Raw genomic sequence first — 20948 nt, forward strand, 5'->3', positions numbered from 1 at the left:
ACTGTTTTTAATTAAGTACAATCTCTCTTTTCTCTGGAATACTTAAAAGATCTTTCTGGTCCCCCATGGACCCATGAAACACCTAAACCTAGTATGCCACCAGTATGGTGACAGGAATTTCTTGTTCCTGTTCTTCATTTTAGCCAGGGATTTTCAGACTGATTCTGTCTGCCTGGAAGCAAGGCAAATGTTTCCTGTCTGTGCCAGATACTTTTACCTGGCTCTCTTTTCACCCCAGATTCAATGAAGAGTGTAACCATTACTCATCAGAGCTGTCCCAGATTCCACAGTCAGGAATCTGACTAGCTCTTCTTTTTCTTGCCACTTGAGAGCCCTAAGTTTACTAGAGCAGGTCCTTTTCCTGTGACTGAGACCATTGTTTTTTATTTTACTCTTCTGTAAGAGGGACCCTCTTTTTCTCTCCTGAGAGAAACAAAGGACCATCCTTGGGACCTAACATCTCAAATAAGCAGAGTATCAACATTCCATTAACAGGCTTCTCTCTTTCTTGCTCTTTCTTTCTTTTTTTGAGTAATCTCTGCACCCAATGTGGGGGTCAAACTCACGACCCCAAGATCAAGAGTCGCATGCTCTACCCACTGAGCCAGCCAGATGCCCCCACCACCCCCAGCAGACTCCTTAATCTCTCCATGTCTGTCTTAAATCCTCTAATTTTTTTGGAGCCCTATTTTTATTTCACAGAGTGTGCCTCCAGTTCTACAAGCCCTAGTGCTCAGAGTTTATTTTTTTTTTCCCTTTTAGTCACTTATTTATGCCCCCTGGCCTCTGTTCTCACTTTCCTAAATATCCCTGATTTCTTTGGACAGAGTTGATCTTCTAAGGGCATATGGCATGTGATTATTTTGAGTAGTAAATTCCCATGAAATGATTCACATGTATTGGCTCTGCCTCACCATTGCTTCTTTATGATGGGGAGAAAGGGAGGTAAGTTTATTGGAATAGGGAACGCTTTTTCTTTTTGCCTAATTGAGTTTGACTTGGATCAGTAAATATACAGCATGCCGACTTGATCCTCCCCATTTCCTCCTTTACCTCAAGCAGACATTGCTAACAAAATCTTAATGCTCTTTGCCTGTGATCTCAATCCAACCTGAGTTCTGTTCAACAGATGCTCTGGGAAGGCACTACCAATCCCAGTGGACACTTGCAGTGAGCCCTGTTGTCTGCCACCTCATTGTTAGACGCTCCTTTAAGGAGCTCATGAATGAGTATTGACTTTTGAATCTCAGTATGAAGAGACTTATCAGTTGGCCTGTCTGTCTCACCCTCTCTGACATAAAGGAAGGTTACCAAAGTGAGGGGGTTGATCCTCTGCCACAGCTTTCCTTAACTCTCTTGAGGGATTACTTTGCATTTGGAAAAACGAACTTGGAACCACATCTTTAACCTATGCCACACCAGGCGTTCTTGAGGTAACACTAGAACCAGCCCATCTGAATAAAGTCATTCAGGGAAGGAGGGATCTTTTGAATTCTTGCTATAAAATAAATTTTCGATTTTGAGTTTGGGTTACTGTTCCCTAAGTCTTTCTTCAGTTACTAGTTTCAGTGGTTCTGTTATATGGATAGTATCGGTAGGGTATCTGAAATATTTGAGGAAAAATTCAAGAAATTTACTAGATTCCGGGGGCTCCTGGGTAGCTCAGTCGGTTAAGCGTCTGACTTCGGCCCAGGTCACACGATCTCATGGTTCGTGAGTTCGAGCCCCGCATTGGGCTCTGTGCTGACAGCTCAGAGCCTAGAGCCTGCTTCAGATTGTGTGTCTCCCGCTCTCTCTGTCCCTCCCCTGCTCGTGTGCTCTTTCTCTCTCTCTCAAAAATAAATGAACAGTAAAAAATTAAAAGAAAAAAAGAAATTTACTAGATTCCGAATTTATTTGGACTTAGGTTTTCTTTTACTAGTGTTTTTAAACTGATTGACTAAGATATGTATTCTGTTTTGTTGGGTTTTTTTAATGTTTATTTTTGAGAGAGAGCATGAGCCGGGGAGGTGCAGAGAGGGGGAGGAAAACAGAGGATCCAAAGCAGGCTCCATGCTGTTGCAGAGACGTCGTCATGGAGCTTGAACTCAGGAACCGCGAGATCATGACCTGAGCCAAAGTTGGACGCTTAACTAACCGAGCCACCCAGGAGCCCCTGTATTCTGTTTTTTAAAAAGAGGGAGAAGGGTGCCTGGCTGGCTCAGTTGATAGAGCATGTGACTTGGTCTTGGGGTCAAGATTCCAAGCCCCACATTGGGTGTAAAGCTTACTTAAAAAACAGTTATTAAAAAGAGGGAGTTGATGGGATGGGAAGATTTATTTATGTATCAATTATGGTGAAATGATTGTATTTCTAGAATTTTGTGTGAAAATATAGGTAAGACTAAGCATTCCTGAGCCAGAAGAATCTTTTTTATAAAGTTGGCCATTGCTTCAGCTGTGGATTCCTATGTTGTGTTTCTTTGAGCCTTCTTCAGAGGCAAATGAGAGCCTTGTACATACAGATGGGGATATAAAAGTGGGTTTCAAACTTATATACTCAGGAAATCCAGTGTTTGTCCTCCAGTGCATTATCAGCAGGTGGTCCCAGTATATTTTTATCCATTTAGAGCCTGTAGTAATCTTGTGCTTATAATTTATTATCAGAGGTTTGAGACCCAGTCATTGTAACATTCTTGCATGGATATCTGTTTTGGGGACAGACTTTACTTAAAGAAGGAAAGAAAAGACAAGAAACCTGGTAGAGAGAAGGGGTCAGACTCAGGAAAGTTCATTGCTTTGGGAGAACCTTTATTTTTCTGAAATGTGAAAATACCTGAAATTCAAACTTTGATTGGCATGTGTTTTTAGTCATCTACAGATACTTCTTAGACCTTAGAAGATTGTAATTCTTAGGAAAATAAATAAATAACTGTATGAGGGATGTGTGTTTAAAATATACTGCTGTCAGGTAGGATTTTGTATATATTTGTGATAGACCAGTATAGTCTGTAACCTTAAGGGTTAATATGCTTCTCTGATTTTTCCCTAGTATTGGCTTAGCAGCAGGGAGTCAGTTCTTCTGTTTTCGAGTTTCGCCCTCTTTGGAAACCACTTATTTTTTTAAGTATGTCACTGAGTCAATCTATTCTTAATTGAAATCTCTTACTACTTGGAGTTTCTATTTTATTTTCAGCCTCAACTATCGTTTAATAACAGGGCAAGCATAGAAAGCCTCCTACCCAGAGTCTAGACTTCTAATAAAGCTTCACGCATAATTTATTTAACCAAATGTTTATACACAGAACCATGACAGTAATGGTTGTTTCCCATATGATCCTGTGCATTTGACCTTCTGGTTCTTATAGATCCTAAACATTTTTCTATTTGTATATTGTATTTGACTTCTTTAATACCAAGCATTTTCTCTTGCCAATGCTAAGGGCATAGTTTTCCACATTTCATTGTTTCTGAACTTGCAGTGTATCTTCTAAGTGATGGATATATTTGATAGGCAGGGTTTCTTCCCCAAAAGCTGTTAACTGAATCTATTTATGAGAATTACTTATTAAATCTATCTATACGTTGTCCTATCATAGAATGTGATGATTTGGATGTAGTTTGTTGCCAAGAGCTCCAGTTAAGTCTTGGCCTTCAAATTAGTATCTGTTCCTATCTTCCTACAATAGCAGCTGCCAGATTTAGTGTCTTCCATCTTGGGAGAAACCTCCGTTATTTCTTGGTAGACTTGTCCAGCTGGGAATATGGTGGCTGTTAAAACTCTTTTCCTTTTTTTTTTTTTTTTTTTCCCCCTTCTTTAAATAACTGTTAGGCTAAATACCCATTTAACAATTTATTTTTGATCTAAAAAACTAATTTATAAATGGAAACAGGAACTGAAGAATTGGAATAAATTGAGCCAACTATTAAGTATCTAATTTGTGCAAGGCAGGCATAATAAGGGAGACAAATGGATAAAACAGTCTGTATGTGTAGCCAGAAGAGCTTTACCTCTTCTGGATCTGCAATTTTTTCAGACACCTCTAAGGAAAAAATATTCTAAGAACTCATTGAAACTATGTGACTCTCTAGCTTAGCAGTTGTGGTTGGGGGAGAGGGGATGTGAATATCTATCTCTTTGAGGAAATGGGGTTTTGGTTAATAATGGAGTTCCTATGCTTTACCCAAAAATGTAGGTTTTGTCCCTGTTCATCAAAAAATTAGTCACCAGACTACTTATGTTTATATAAATTCTCTGTATATTTTTTTCCTTGAAAAATACTGTCTAGGAAATCGTGGAAAGATAAAACGAGAGAAGAGTCATTGCTTTTACCTCCTTGCTTATGTATTAGTACCTAAAAGAAATTCTGTACTATTTATTTGTTGTTGTTTTTGTTCAGCATTGAGTTACAGCTACAGGAACTAGGCCCTGTCATTCGTAGTGGTGTCTACTCCCATCTTGAAGCTTTTGTGCCATGCAATAAAGAAACACTGGTGAAACGTCTAAAGAAGTTACATCTCAACGTCCAGGTAAGAAGAGGATCAATAATATCCGTATCTGGAGTTTTATAACCTATAAAGAGACTAGTTTCTATTTGGGACTTTTGCATATTAGTTTCTTTATACTCTTAATTGTATGTATTGAATAACCATAGGAGGTTATTAAAGGCATAGAGAATCTCTTGAAAAAAATTACTTTTCAACAGTTGAAAAGGCTAGACGAGAATGTTTCCTAAGGCGTAGATTCCTGGACTGGTAAATTAATGTCAGTTCCACAGGTGATACAACTTTGCCCTCAACAAATATCTGACAGATTTATAACTCGGTTTTCTTATTACTGAAATGGATCTGTACAGATTTGTTCATGCCTACGTTATAAAAACTGAGAAAGAATCACAGGGTTACGTGTAAACTTGGAGATTTTTTTGTGTGTAATCATCCATATTTTGCTAGATTCTTCTCCCCTAAAACACCACCAAGTAATTATCTAAGTTTGAATGCTTCCAGGGTCAGAAACTTATTTCATTATATCAGAAAGTTCTTCTGTGCACTGAGACATATCCAGGTGCTTTCCACCCTATTGGTCCTGATTCTGCCTTTGAGTCCATTCATAAACCTAATTATTTGTCACCTTCATGGCTTTCATGTTTTTGAAAGCTTGTATTATGTCCCCTCCTTCACTTCCATATAAGGTGGTTTTCAGTACCTTCACTGCCTGATGATTTTTCCCTTATGATTTATTTGATTATTTATTTTTTAAATATTTATAACTTGCAAGTAATAGGAAATAATGCAGTTTAAGACAAGAAAGGGCATTTTTTTTTCTATTAATAAAGGTATTTGATGGAATTAAAAGTACATACAAGGGGCACGTGGGTCGCTCAGTCAGTTGAACATCTGACTTCGGCTCAGGCCACGATCTCACAGTTCGTGAGTTTGAACCCCACATCGGGCTCTCTGCTGTCAGCGTGGAGCCTGCTTTGGATCCTATGTCCTCCTCTCTCTTTCCCCCTCCTCTGCTCATGTGCACACGCACTCTCTCTTTCTCTCTCTCTCAAAAACAAAACAAAAGAAAACAAAAAAACAACCAGAAAGGGATGGGAACTGATAATTTGGATTAGCTCTTGTTTTTCTCTCCCTGTGTCTTATTTTTATCCTTTTATGTGCATCTGAAAATAAGATTACTTCATTCTCAAGGTTTTATATTATAGAAAGGCCACACACAGAGACTGACTCAACCCTCTCATCCCAATCCAAGTTTTTGGATCAGGAAATCTGATTATACTATGTTGGGTCAACCTAAACTTTTCTGGCCAGAGGTTGGGAGTCACACAGCACAACATGGCTAGCCAAGGGCCTCCATAGCTGGTGGGGGAATGAACATGGTGCCCAGGGCCACTAGTATTAAGAGCTGATTGGCATAGAATTCTTTATTGTAGGTATTATACTTCTGTTAATAAAATAACTCTTTTGAATTCAGAAACTGTAAGTTCTTCCTCAACGTAAAGCAGAGTAATCAACAAATGAAATTTACTCGAGGTCACAGATGTTGTGTGACCTGGCTCCTTTTTTTTTTTTGCCTGGCTCCTTCAGACATTGACTGCTAGAGCTCACTGCCATACATTCAGGTGACAGACATGGGTACCAGTAAAAAAAGGAATTAGAGGCAGGAGAACAACTTTTCATACATTATAAAATATTTTCTAAGGGGCATTTCAGATTTGATGTTTGAAGTTATTTAATATTCCTGTTCTTCCTGTGGAAGAAGACATCTATCTTAACCTTTGATTTTCTTCATGTGGTTTTATCATGTATACTTTATTTATTTATTTATTTTAATGTTAATTTTTTGAGAGAGAGAGACAGAGCATGAGCGGGGAAGGGGCAGAGAGAGAGGGAGACACAGAATCGGAAGCAGGCTCAAGGCTCCAAGCTGTCAGCGCAGAGCCCGATGCGGAGCTTGAACCCACTGTCTGTGAGATCATGACCTGAGCTGAAGTTGGACACTCACCTGACTGAGTCACCCAGGCTCCCCGTCATGTATACTTTTAATCCCTAAATACTATATTATTTGATTTTGCATGTTTTTGAGCTCCGTATGAATGGAGTCATCCTGTCTCCATACTTTTCCTCTGCAGCTTGCTTTTTTACACTGAACATTATGTACCTCAGATTTAGCTATGTCTTTACCTGTGGAGAACTTCAGTTGTACTGCTCTACAGTGTGTACACCGCTCCATTCTGTTAATACATCCCAGTTATTGTGTCTGTTTTACTGCTGATGGATAGGTGGGTTGTTCCCAGGCAGATAGTCGCAGCTACAGAATTAGGAAGTGATCACCTAGGAACCCTGATACCGGACGTTCACATTTCTTTTAATAGGATTTTGTAGCAGGCACTGTAATGTGTGCAGTAATGTTTGTTAACTGGTATGCATGAAAACATAAGAGTCTTCCAGTTCCCTCTTTCTCTTTGACCTTGATCGTGTAACTTTGCTTGCAGCATAAGTCACAATTGGTAACAATAAACGAAAGAACAGGATGCCAACATCCAGTCGGTTGTCACCCAAACCAAATTATGTGTTCTAGTGTTGCAAAGCAGTATCTCCTCTCATGGTACCCCATCAAAATGGGGATCAACCGGTAGTAGTCTGCATAGTGTAGATTTTGTTCTTTACTTAATTTTTTATGACATTTGAAGTGTCTGTATAATTTCTTGGCCAAACGTGGGGCATTTTTAAGAATGTAAAGGAATATGTTATGTGTCAACTCTACTCGAATAAAACATTTTTTTAAAAGAAACAAGTGTAAGGAACACTATTAATTATGCTGGGGTAATTACCAGGCACAAACTAGGATTCTTGTTGGCTGCCTGGGAAGTATGGTCATTCTAATTTTATATCCAATGTGCCTCCTGAAGACTGAGTGTTGTAGAAGAAATGTCCATATTTAAATATGCTTACATTTTAAATCTATAATTAGTGTCTTTTGAGAATCTGCTTGCAAAATAATTTTTTGTAAATGTATTTAAAAAAACTTGTAGTATTTTTTTTTCCCCTCAGGATGATCGTTTAAGAGAACCTCTGCAAAAACTGAAACTGGCTGTTAGCAATGTCATGCCTGAACAGCTATTTAAATACCAGGAGGACTGCCAAGCTCGCAGTCAAGCTAAGTGTGCCAAGTATGTACCTCTTCTGTTTGGACTGGCTTTTGCATTTGAGAAATATTTTTAGCTCTTAGGGATTGGTCTTATGTGGACTTTATCACCAAATAGAAATCCACATATGCCACTGAAACAGTATAATTGAATATTTTCTAAATGACACAACACTTCCCATTCAGTTGCTTTGATGTCAAAAGCAAAAGTTCTGTTGATTTAGTGGATGGGTGTGATGAAAGCAAGAGCTGGCACTGGTCAGGTATTTCCCATGTCACCCAATTTAACTGGCTGAAGTCAGTATTTTCTGAACTCAAAGATAAGTAATCATGCCCTTAAATGACACAGCTTGAAGACCTAATTTACCAAACTACTTTATGATGCTCTTCAAAATATTATGTATAAAGGTAGATTATTTACTCTGCCTTTTGAGTTAACATTCAGTTAAGCAATTTAACAGGTGTCTCTGGAGCATATCATAGGCACTGTTGGGTTAGAACTTGGCTTCATAAAATCTTTTTCATTTTTAGGTTGCAGACAGACGAAGAACGAGAGAAAAATGGATCCGAGGAAGATGATGATGAGAAACCGGGGAAGCGTGTCATAGGACCAAGAAAGAAATTCCACTGGAATGACACCATCAGGTAAAATTTAACCAAAGCCTTCACTTTTAACCAAATGGACAATGCGGAACTAAGGTTTCTAATAAAAAGAGTATATAGTAAATGGAAGAGTAGATTGGCAGCAACCAAAAATTGGTGTGTAGGAAAAATTTATTCAAGAGAAGTTTGATTTGGTCCTGGTATCTTTAGAGTGCTCTCACTTTTATTTTCATATGCTACTTTCTATAAACTAATCTTCTAATTATTAAGTCAGTCATATTGGCTTCAGAAGGTGAAGTACTCTGTGTACATCTGTAATCAGTCATCTTTTTTGACCAATATTTCTGTACCCCAAATAGAGGGTTTGGTTGCAGGACTATCCCTTTCAGTCTTTGGTGCCTAGATGAAAGGTATCAAAGGAAATTGTTTCATATTGGGGATTTGGCTGTAGTGCAATGAGTGATGTGTGTTAGAAATTATTTATCTTCATGTCATCTGAATTCTTGAGATAATATTCTTTATTATTGCTGTCAGATTTATGTGCTTAAAAAAAATCTGTTTCAAACTTACTTTTCCACAATTTTGCAGTCAGATTTATATATAAATATATATTTTTAATCTGTTTAGAACTTTGTTATGTAACCTTGTTGAGATCAAATTGGGATGCTATGAGTTAGAGCCAAATAAAAGCCAGTCCGCTGAGGATTATCTTAAATCCTTTATGGAGACAGAGGTGAAACCATTGTGGCCTAAGGGCTGGATGCAGGCAAGGTAAGAAATATGACATCCTAGATTTCATTTTACTTTCTTATTGTTGCTGTGTTTAAAGATACATGTATAGAGACAGATATGTGACATTCATTTTGCTAAGAACCTAGTGTGTTTAGCGTTCTCTATAGTCCTCTCAGATGATCTCTGCTTTGAAAACTTCAGGCACTGAAAAGACAAAATGGTTAGTCACAGGGACGTAGAGATACAGAGATACACATAAAGGTGACTTTTTTGCCAACCACTTTCTCTTTTTTTGCACCTGACTTTGCTAATAGAGAAAATGGGTGGAGAGGTAGATGGCTATAAACTTTGGGAGGGGACTTCACATAGGTATCATGAAGATAAGCCTAGAGCTGAATACAAAATTGAGAGTGTAGAAATAGAGACACTCAACCTTGGGTTCTGTTGTCAATAGTCAATGTAGAGTGGTGTCTCAAAAATGCATAGTCATCCAATTTAAACCATAAAGCGTTAAGAATGTTAAGATAGGCAGCTGTCGCAACCAGTTAAATCAACAGAAAACATCTTTTGATCTGTTAAAAGATTTAAATAAATAAATCTTCTGTAAAACTCCCTGTAAGACAGATTACTGAATTTACTCTGTGCCATTATAACTTCCATTTGATAAATAAGCAAGTAATAGACTGTTGAAAACCATGTGAGTAAAATGAGAAAGTGGTTATCATTATCTGTTACACAAAAATAATTGTGTCCTTTTAACTTTTGCAGAATGCTTTTTAAGGAAAGTCGGAGTGTACATAATCATCTTACTTCTGCTCCGTGAGTAAAACAGACTCCATAGTTCTTCATTTGTTTTTACTCACATTATGTGCTTTAGTAAACAAAAGTACTATTTATTAAATGCTAGGCAACATAGTACTTAAATGTACATTTAGACGATCTCCATTTTACTACTGCCTTTTTTTCAAAAAGAATCATTTTTCTGTTGACCTGAGACCACATTTATCTGTTTAATAGTTCTCAGGCTAGTCTCTAAACACCTGAATCTATGCTGGCCTGAGATCTGGCGGCTAGGAGCCGTGTAGACAGGAAGCCTCTGATGGTTTCCTTTGTTCCTGGGCCTTCTTCCCTCCAGTTATTTTGTGTCTTTTTTCTTTCCCTCTTAATGATGATCAGCATAGCTAACCTGTAGCTTTGTGCCTTCGAAGACAGTTTCTTACACATACCTACCCTGCCTTGCCTTGCAGAGTGCTTCATTCTACAAAATTAATCTATTTTTCATGCCCTTCCCTTCTGTTCAAAACTGGGTATTTCCCTAGTGGTATGATTACTAAAGAAAAGTCTCTGATCCTAGTAGGCAGTAGTAAAAAGCTGGGTTTTTTGTGGTTATATTTTTGGGTGAATACTGGTTGACTCAACAAGAATTTTATATTTACCTACAACTTAGGGCTATTTCTCTGCACCATAGAAGTGTAATAGTAAGAGTTAATAAAATATACAATTAGCAAGTCACTGAGAATTTACAGACCACTGTAATTCAATATTCTAAGAGGTCTGGTTAACAACCGGGTAACATTACAAAACTCCCCACTCCTTGTGTACAATTATAATGGAATTTTTTACAACTCTTAGGAAGGACACTTTGTTAGTATACTATCAGAGTTATGTTGGGTTGATTGTGGTTTTTGGTTCTTGCTATTCTTGTTTATGGAGTATAAATTTGGGATAAGTTTGGTTTCATACACATAGGTTTACTTTGTTACTGGTGGTTTAATTATCCTGGGGTGGGGGGTATATATATATGTGTGTGTATGTATTGGTGTCGATAATATTTCTGGCCTTTAATTTCCCTATAGTTCTAAAATCACAAATGTGTTACAATTCAGGTATAAATAATTCATCCCTTTAAATCTAAAGCATATATTTACATAGACCCTCTCTTCAGTTTTTTAGGTGGCTTTATTATTATGACTAACTTGTGTTTTGTTTTGTCTTGTTTTGCTTTGTATCAGAAAGTACAAATCTATGGGATGCGTGGGCCTGATATCTTTTGCCCCAATGGTCTTTATCAAAAAAACTTGGAAAATTACTGTCGCCTTAATGAAGTTGTAGATTGGCAGTTTTAATCAAGATATTGGTTAATTTAATGGATGACATTTCAATTTAGTGAAGTAGACATACTCAGTGTGAGGTATTTTAGCTTGTTAACCCTTTAGTTATTCAACAGACATTTGGGTACTTTCTCCTCTTATGGAACACATGAGATTTTTGTCTTCAAACTTTTTCACACTGGTTCCCAAAGTTTCCAGGGTTGCATGGTATTTTACTTGCCTTTTGTCCTCATGTCATTTTGACATTTTTTATTTGAATTCTCATATTAAAATAATTTTCTTTAAAAGAATTTTATTTTTTTAAATAATACCTTATTTACAAGTTCTTGGCATTGGTTCTTCTCAAATTATGGTTTAATTTGAGCTTGAGGTTTCTTGAAGATCTGTTTTCTTATAAATAATTATTAATTCTTACCAGTTCTTTGAAGTGGGTCTTCTCAGGCAGCTTTGTTACCCTATCTTCAGTTATTTTTTTAATTTTATTTTGATTATTTACATTTAATTTTTAAAACCTTTTATCATCTACCGTTCATATTTTGCTAATGGTTCAGCCTTTCTTCCAGTTAATTGAAATTGGAGGAAATGTTACTGTATATTCATATATAAACTGAGTGTGTGTGTGTGTGTGTGTGTGTGTGTATACACATATATAAATACACACATATGTATAGTTCCTTCATAGAATTTTCCAAATAGCATAAGAAATTATTTACCCATGTAATGGCAAGATTAGAATTTCATAATGAGTGACCTAATTGCTACTGAAATGACCTCCTTTTTAATCTGTTGTCTTAGGGCAAAGAAAAAGGTGATTCCTGCACCTAAACCCAAAGTGAAGGTAAGTATTGAACCAAATCTTTAATTGGTCATAATTGAGGAATGTTGAAATACATTCATAAGATGAAAAGAATATATGGTATTTATCATAGATCAATAGGTAGTGTACTCTTAAGAAGAGTGTTTTTAAACTTTGTAAAAATCCTAGAACCCCTGTATTTCCAAGAATAGATGACTGTGTGGTAGTGGGAAATTTGCACACATTAATTAAATTGTAAGATTTAACCTCATACAAGTTAGAAACACTATAAAATATAACAAATATCCTTTAAAAGCACAGCTGAGATTGCAGATGTATAAGAGAAATCCCAAGGGCCCAACGCAAAGAAGCTACCAGCGTGTTAATATGACTTTGAAACTTTGGTTACCTGTAGGGGTACTTGCTGATTTTCATCTAACACTTTATGATTTATTTTCAAATTTCTTCTCAGAGCACAGGAGATAGGGTTTTCTTGGGCTTATATAGATTGAGAATTAGACTCAAACTCTGCATGACCCGGACCTTCAAAGGGTAACACCTTTGGTAAAAGAAAGAACTAGAAAAATTCACTCGCCAGCAGAAAGTAAGAAACTTGTGTGTCTTGGCCTGAGTCCTAGATTAGGGGAAGGAAGTCCTCCCTGAGAATTTAAGGAGTTCAGGAGTTTAATTTATACTACCTGCAAGATCTGGGAAATCCTCAAACTTTGAAAATAACTTAAAGGAATTAGTATTAACCCAAGGCAATTGGCAAATCAAATTTTCCTTGAAATAATGCAGTCTCATAGCAGGCTTCAAAGGCTTGCCACATATATACTGTGTCAAACATGAGCTTACAGTCTGAAAATACAGATTACACAAGGAAATGAATTACTATGAGTGAGAGTCAGCAGAAACATCTGACAGAATTAGATCCCTGAGAGGGCCAAGTGACGGACTTACTGGGTTTCGAACATAAAGGAATTTAACTTGTTTAATATTCAAAGAAGGAGAAGACAGGATAAAAAATATCACAACAGACAAAGCAGTTGAAAAAGAACCAGGTATAATCTCTAGAAGTGAAAACTGTAATCATTTGAAAAGTAAAATTATAGAGAAATCCCACACGCTTTATTTAGCTTTTGGACTTTCCCTATAGACTTCATCTCTTTGAATAGATGAGTTTCTTTGCTTATGAGGTATGGCCAGAAGGCCATCCTTCTCTGTGGCCTTCTTAACTTTTAATATTAGAGGCTTTGTAAGTACGAATAGTCTTCTTTTTCTTACATACCTCATTTGTCTTCTAATCTAAATAATGGTGAGCCAGTATTCCATCACATCTGTTGAGTTCATGCTTTGTTTTGACACATTATTTTTAAACTCCTAATGCCCTTCATAAAGTGTTTGTTAAATTTTACATCTATTCAAACATATGACTAATTTATCAGAATTCTGATGTTGACAAGGATGGTATAGGGAATTCCCTGTTTTTGCTTGTTTGTGTCTTTGTGATTAAATTATTTTTTCCTTTTCCCCAAATGGAAAAACTATATTGCCAATTTGTGTTTCTCCTACCCTTCCACCCCTCAAATACCTGTTTTAATTACAAAGGTAATACAAGGAAATGCATTAGAAAATGCAGGGGTGCCTGGCTGGCTTAGTTGGTGAAGCATGTGACTCTTGATCTCAAGGTTGTGAGTTCAAGCCCCACATTGGGCATGAAGCCTACTTTAAAAAAAAAAAAAAGAAAGAAAGAAAATGCTAACAATACAGAAAAATAAGAAGGCAAAAAGTATAAGTATCCAGGAAAAAAAAAGCTCCTACTTTCTGGTACAAACCCACCCTCCCTTCCCTCCGTCCAAACACCTGTTCATTTATTCATATGACTTAACATTTTATAAATGGGATAGTTTGCTTTTTTGACTCAAGTGTATACCCTGAACAATTATCTCTGCCACTATAAATTTACACAGTACTCTGCTGGGTGGATTTAATGTTATTTTTATAAAGAAAAAATTAATTTGGGGGCACCTGGCTGGCTCAGAAGAGCATGCAACTCTTGATCTCAGGGCTACGTGTTCAAGCTCCACATTGGCCCTAGAGCTTACTTTCAAAATAAATAAATAGGGGCACCTGGGTGGCTCAGTCAATTAAGCCTCTGACTCTTTAATTCTGGCTCAGGTCATGATCTCATGGCTCATGAGATCAAGCCCCACTTGGGATTCTCTCTTCCTCTTCTCCTCTCCCAGCGGTGTGTGCACTCTATCTCTCTCTCACATGTGCACGGTCTCAAAATAAATAAAAAATTAAAAGATAAATCAGTAAAAATAAAGCCAGTTTATTCATTAAAAAATAAAAAGTTACTTCAAAAAGCAGTTTTATATTGGTAACACTACCAGTATTATTCTGATACATTCTCCCATCATCAGTTTCTATACTTTTTTATAAAATGAAATTTTCACTAACCACAATTAGAGGGATGGCATGTCACAGCAGACATGTTTTATGTGCATTACCCCTTCATATCTTAACAATTTTGACCTTAATGCAGTTATACTACAGAATTCTGAGAGGCAGTGGGGTTTTCAATCAGGGCTTTGGAGTAGCAGCTTAGAAAAATTGCTGAAGAAGTTAGAGTTTAAAGCATTTTTAACAGCTGATTTACTGTAATACAGTAGAAGGTGATAGTAGAGACACTTCCTCTCCATTCTTTCCCCACTGTGGTTAAGGTAAGTGTTGTGGTGATATAAATTGATACACAATTTAAGACTTTGGGTTTAGGTTTATTTGGGTTTGTTTTTAAGAAACCAATCAAAGAAACTTTGAAATGATTTTTATGTAATAGTTTTATTTCTTCTTAATTTTAAAAATGACATGAGTCAGATACTTTATATTTCTCTTTTAAGGGAAACAGTTACTTTTTCATTCTTTTGCTTTTTGAATATTTTAAGCTGTGCTTTATGGGGTGCTTGGGTGGCTCAGACGGTTAAGTGGTGAAGTGTCTGACTCTTGATTTCGGCTCGGTCATGATCTCACGGTTCGTGAGGTTGAGCCCCAAGTCGAACTCCGCACTATTAGCACGGAGCCTGCTTTGGATTCTCTCTCTCCCTCTCTCTCTGCCCTTCCCCTGTATGCGCGTGCTCTCTCTCTCTCTCAAAATAAATATATAAACTTAAAAAAGAATAAACTGTGCTCTAATTCTCTTTTCTCTTACTTGAATTTTAAGAAGGTTAATTTTTTGAAGAAACAGACAATATTCTGTTAGGTATTCAGAATTTTAATTCCTAATAACCCTGTTTTCTTAGTATATGGCCTTGCTCATAGTGCACATTTAGTAAATATATGTTGAATACATTACAAACGATTTCTACCATGATAAATAGAAGACATAATTTCATATGCTCGGACGAATCCCAGTTTGATGGACTACTTTCTTTACGTATGGCTCTGGGTGGCTCTAGCACAGGGCGTACAGAGGGCAGAAATACAAGGAAGCAGAAAGCAAGGGTCAGTATCCTAGCAAACCATTCTATAGAAGAAGGGTGGAGTCTTAGGATAAATGCAGAATTTCTTCTAGGTGCAAGGAGAATAAAAAGAGAATAGCCTCTGAACAGACGGATTTGGAATAGCACGTGAAGATCTGATGTAGGTGGGCAGGGTGAACGGGGTTTCACCAATATTGTAACTAACAATATTGTGAACGTTCCTTTGGCTTGGTTTTAATTTTAAGTCTTCTCAGAAGAGCTTACTGAGGTATGGCAGCTGTTTGCAATGTATCAGATGCTTTGGCTTATGAGCACAGTTCAGTCAGGAGCTCTGTCCTCAGAAACATTTTGGTTTTTACAGTCTATAAAGATTTCCAGTGGAATTTGAATCATCGTGAGAATTTCTTAGTCCTTTAAAAACTGATACTTAATAATTCATTTAATTTTTTCCACTATAATGCTGTTTATGGTAGGAGTGTAGTCCAAAAAAGGACCAGAAAACTCCTGCATCCTTGGTGGCTTCAGTTGGTGGTCCTTCAACGAGCTCTAGCACATCTGCCGTGGCCTCTACCAGTTCTAGCTCTACACCAGCCCAGGAGACCATCTGCCTTGATGACTCACTAGACGAAGACCTTTCTTTCCATCCACCTGCACTGGATCTTGTTTCTGAAGCTTTAGCTGTTATCAACAATGGGAACAAGGGCCCTCCGGCTGGCTCAAGGATAAGCGTGCCAACTGCAAAGCCTCGTCCAGGACTGAGAGAAGAAAAGTTAGCAAGTATCATGAGTAAGCTGCCATTGGCTGCTCCTAAAAAACTAGATTCTTCTCAGACTGCACATTCATCAAGTCTTATTGCTGGTCACACAGGGCCGGTACCAAAGAAACCCCAGGATTTAGCTCATACTGGCATCTCTTCAGGCCTTATTGCTGGTTCTTCAATTCAGAACCCTAAAGTTTCCTTGGAACCTTTGCCAGCCAGGCTGCTTCAACAAGGACTACAGAGGTCGAGTCAGATTCATGCTTCTTCCTCTTCACAGACCCATGTTTCCTCTTCTTCCCAAGCCCAAGTTGCTGCCTCCTCTCACGCTCTGGGAACATCAGAGGCCCAAGACGCTTCTTCGTTAACACAAGTAACAAAGGTGCACCAGCATTCAGCTGTCCAACAAAACTATGTGTCTCCATTACAAGCAACCATTAGTAAATCACAGACCAACCCAGTGGTGAAATTAAGTAATAATCCCCAACTTTCCTGTTCATCCCCGCTTATTAAGACTTCGGATAAGCCACTTATGTACCGCCTTCCCTTATCTACTCCCTCACCCGGAAATGGTTCTCAAGGGTCCCACCCCCTGGTTTCTAGGACAGTACCTAGCACCACTACCTCCAGTAACTATTTAGCCAAGGCTATGGTGTCACAGATGTCCACGCAGGGTTTCAAATCTCCCTTCTCAATGGCTGCATCCCCCAAACTTGCCGCATCTCCAAAACCTGCCACATCTCCTAAACCCTTGCCCTCACCTAAGCCTTCTGCCTCACCCAAGCCCTCTGTGTCCACTAAGCCTTCAGTATCAACTAAACTTATTTCTAAATCCAACCCAACTCCCAAGCCTCCTGTACCCCCAAGCTCTTCCAGTCCAAATGCACTAGTAGCCCAGAGCAGCCACTCCAGCAGTAACAACCCAGTCCATAAACAGCCCAGTGGGATAAACCTCAGCAGACAGTCTCCCACCTTGAATTTGCTGCCCTCCAGTCGTACTTCGGGCCTTCCATCCACAAAAAATCTTCAGGCCCCTTCAAAGCTAACAAATTCCTCACCCACTGGAACTGTTGGGAAGAATAGCTTGAGTGGAATTGCAGTGAATGTACCTGCCAGCAGAGGTAGCAACCTTAACTCAAGCGGAGCCAATAGGACTAGTCTCTCTGGGGGAACAGGAAGTGGAACACAGGGTGCTACTAAACCGTTGTCTACTCCACATAGACCATCCTCTGCCTCAGGGTCTTCAGTGGTAACCGCCAGTGTGCAGGTATGTATGTTCTGTGTGTTCGCGTGATAAAACGTAAGCTCGTTTGATTGTTCTCTTCAGTCAGTTTAATAACCATATACATACAGAAGTTGTTTGTAATAGTTTCTTACAGCTTATGGCCAAGGCATGTTCCTGATGTAGACATCACAGTAATGGGGATACTTGGTGGATGAGGTTTCTGTTGGGATGTGGATTCCCCCTCCCCCCCCTGCCCCCCCCCCCTCCCGCAAAGTAGCACATACATACTTTCACAGTTGTTGAAAAACACATAGAATGAATATTTAAAACTGTATGTTGTCAAAGTCCAGAACAAAGCCGTAACTTAGGAGTTTAATATACTCTCACTTGTCTCCTTTCTCCCCTGTTCTAGTTCCTCCTCTCCTGCTAACTTTGATTTTTTTATTTAGACAGATTTATACATTTGTCAGGGTCTTTTCCTTTAACCATTTGTCTTTTCAAGTAAAATTTTTATTTTGCTTTAAACTTACAGTTATTCATACATAATTCTCTCTGTCAAATTACTGTCAATAACCCTTTTATATACCAGTTTCCCCTTTTGTGAGTTTTTACTTTACATTTATCTTGCAGTTAGCAGAGTGCCTCACTCAAGAAAGGAGTCTTTTCAAGAAGGCTAACATAAAACCTAGTTTCCCTTAGCTCTAGCGTACCTGATAATTTCTGTGCCATCACGCTTGAGTATGTATAGACTTCTTGGGTCACTGTCTCCCTCTTAGTGTTATAAATACTGTTCCACTGACCTTTGCTTAGTATTTAGGATTATGGAGAAGTCAGAGGCCATTCTGATTTTTTGTTCCCTTATGTGTGTTTTCTCTGCCTAAATGCTAGTAAGATTTTGTCTTTTTTACTTGAAATTCAGGTATTCTCGGATTATGACTAGATTTATGTATAAGGTTTTGTTAACTGTACCTAAAACATGGTGACCTCTTTCAGTCTTATACCTGGTGGCTTTTTCAGCTCAGGAATATTTTGTTCTATGCGTTTCATTGTCTTTTCTGATCCATTTGGCCTAGGTTTTGTGAGAACTCTTTATCACTCATATATTTCATCTCTCTCCTTTCCATGTCATCTTCTCTGTCATTGTTTTCGTCTTGCTGCCACTCCTTGTATTCTGAGACTTTGTCAGATTTGTCCTTCATGTGACCAGTTTGATTTCTTTAATATTCTTTCTCCCTGTTCCCTGTCCCCAGAAGTAATACATATTCACTGTAGGCAAATTCAGAAAAAAGAAAAATCACCATCCTCCCACCGCTGTTTATATTTTCTGGGTACTGTTTGAGATTCTTGTCAAGAAAATGGGTTTTACATAATCTGTTTCATAACAAGCTTTTAAAAAATACATAACATTTTATGATGTGTTCTTCAGTTCTTAAATGTTTTTTGAAAACAAGACTTTTATTGATTTGTAGAATTCTGTTGTCTAAAAAAGTACTGCTTCCTGTTTATGTGGAATAGGAACATCTAATGAAAGAATGTTTACCTTAGTGTTTGTAAATATTTCTGCTATTCAGTACAAGTTAGCATCGGTATGCATAAACAAATGAAACCCAGATCATCACTCTGCCATCCCTGTAGGCCTAGGAATGAATTCATTGTAGAATTCTAATGAAAATAAAATTCAGTTAACTGATACTTCATTAGTTGAAATCTTGGACTCTCTGATGTTTTATCTATTAATTTTATTTTTATCAGAAATAAACTAGCAAACACTGATTAGGGATGGCATGTTAAAATTCAAGTTATAAACTAAGGTCTGAAGAGTTAGTTCACATTCTTATTACTTTTTGATGTTAATCTTTAATTTGAGTAAAGGAGAGATTTATAACAGAAATACCAGTTCCCTGCCAAATGGGTCCTCCTTCCTAGTGTCAGTTACTTTTAATTCCCCTAGGTTTTTGTGTGTTTTTAAGTATGAAAAATGGATGAAGACAATTTATTCATTTTAGTATTAACTTTTAACTTCTTGTCATGATAAGGCTTTTAGCTCGCTTTATACCTTTGCCATTCTCCTGAAAGTAAAATTACAGCCTTTGACCATGTAAACTATTGTCTCTGTTGAGCCTACTCATAAACTATGGTTTCATTTGCTTTCTTATTACAAGTTTTTGGCTTTTTTTCTGAAGTTAAAAATTCGCTTTTTCCCCCCTTCACTTAGGAATTTAAAGCTAAATCTTTCTCCATTCTTTGTCATCTCCAGTGTCTATCAGTTCTCTTTCCCACCCCCACCCCCATCCTTCTTGTATTTGATCATTTATCCCGAGAGAAGCTAGATACTTGGCATACTGGTTTGTCATCAGGGAACCTATATGGCAGAATTTGTGTTTCCAAAAAAGAACTGCTTCCTTCTGGTTTTCTTCCTTTCTGAAATGACTTTATGATGTGAAGGCCTTAGCGTTCCTGCCTTCAGACTGACCCTTTTTGTTCTGTCTTACTGGTTTGACTGAAGAAAAGGTCAATAATTGAACAAGGTTGTTGGTAAGTTGGGGAGAACCGATGGCTTTTTGTTTTTAATGTAGCCTCTCATTGAAACCTGGCGGCCTCTAGATAACCTGTTTCTCTAGCACTCTGATACTAAAAAGAGACTCCCTATCCGTGCTTGCAAAACATTCAGTTCCTGTCTGAAAGACATCTCCAGCTATCTGTTCGTTTGCAGAGTGAAAAGGGCAGGTCCTGAGTTTAACAGAAGTTAAAATCTTTCTGGGTTCAGATTATCACCGCTACCTTCTTTCTATTTAATAACTTTCTGCTCAAGTCTTTCCTCTTCTTTCTTACCTTTCAGCCTGTCGATTTTCTATGAATTCTGTCTTTGCCACTTTATAATTCCCAAAATAATTCATTCCTTAAGCAAATGTTTATGAGATGTTTAATATGTGCCAGGCACTCTTCTAGGTGCTGGGGAAATAGAGTGAACATCATACTCAAGATTTCTCTTCTCATGGAACATATATTCCAGGTAGAGAGAGAAACAAAACACAAATTTTTAAAAAATATTTTAAGTGTTCTGAAAAATTAAAACAATAATATGATAAAGTGTGATTGCTGCTAACATAGATAAGGGAGTTGGGAAAAGCCTCTTTCAGGAGGCAACATTTGAGTGGGGAATTGAATAAGCAGGCCAGTCATTTGGAGATAGGGGGGAATGAACAGTCCAAACTAGAGTGAAGACACTGAGATAGGAAAGAGCCTGACATGTAGGCGTGCACATCTAGACTAGGGAGAGATGGAGAGGTGATGAGATCTGAGATCAAGCAGAACCATGTGATGGAGGACCTTGTAGGCCACGATGAGAACTTGGGGTGTTAATGTGTTCAGTGGGAAGCTTTTAGAGGGTCTTCAACAGGGGAGTGGTATGGTTTGATTTATATTCCAAAAGATTACACTGGGTGTCGTGGAGAATGGGGGTGGGGGGGGGCACTGGTGCACTCACCAAAATAAAACATGCGGTTAAAAAATTTTATATATATATATATATATATATAAAATTCCCACCACGGGAAGAGCAAGGTTTTCTTTTATATTTTCTCCTGGAAATAAAATGTGGAGGTCATG

At 37.8% G+C, this 20948-nt stretch overlaps 1 protein-coding gene across 2 annotated transcripts in view; it reads left to right on the forward strand.

Annotated features, from left to right (window-relative positions):
* UBN2 (ubinuclein 2) overlaps positions 1 to 20948 on the forward strand; it is a 78173-nt gene that overhangs the window by 40594 nt on the left and 16631 nt on the right. For both annotated transcript variants that reach the window (XM_042926087.1, XM_042926081.1), the window contains exons 8-14: positions 4380 to 4509; positions 7540 to 7658; positions 8165 to 8278; positions 8864 to 9007; positions 9737 to 9787; positions 11875 to 11917; positions 15831 to 17381. In XM_042926087.1, the coding sequence (XP_042782021.1) occupies positions 4380 to 4509; positions 7540 to 7658; positions 8165 to 8278; positions 8864 to 9007; positions 9737 to 9787; positions 11875 to 11917; positions 15831 to 17381 (2152 nt within the window). The remainder of the gene's footprint in view (positions 1 to 4379; positions 4510 to 7539; positions 7659 to 8164; positions 8279 to 8863; positions 9008 to 9736; positions 9788 to 11874; positions 11918 to 15830; positions 17382 to 20948) is intronic.

The sequence above is a fragment of the Panthera leo genome, chromosome A2, assembly GCF_018350215.1.
Source record: "Panthera leo isolate Ple1 chromosome A2, P.leo_Ple1_pat1.1, whole genome shotgun sequence".
Taxonomy (NCBI): Eukaryota; Metazoa; Chordata; class Mammalia; order Carnivora; family Felidae; genus Panthera; species Panthera leo.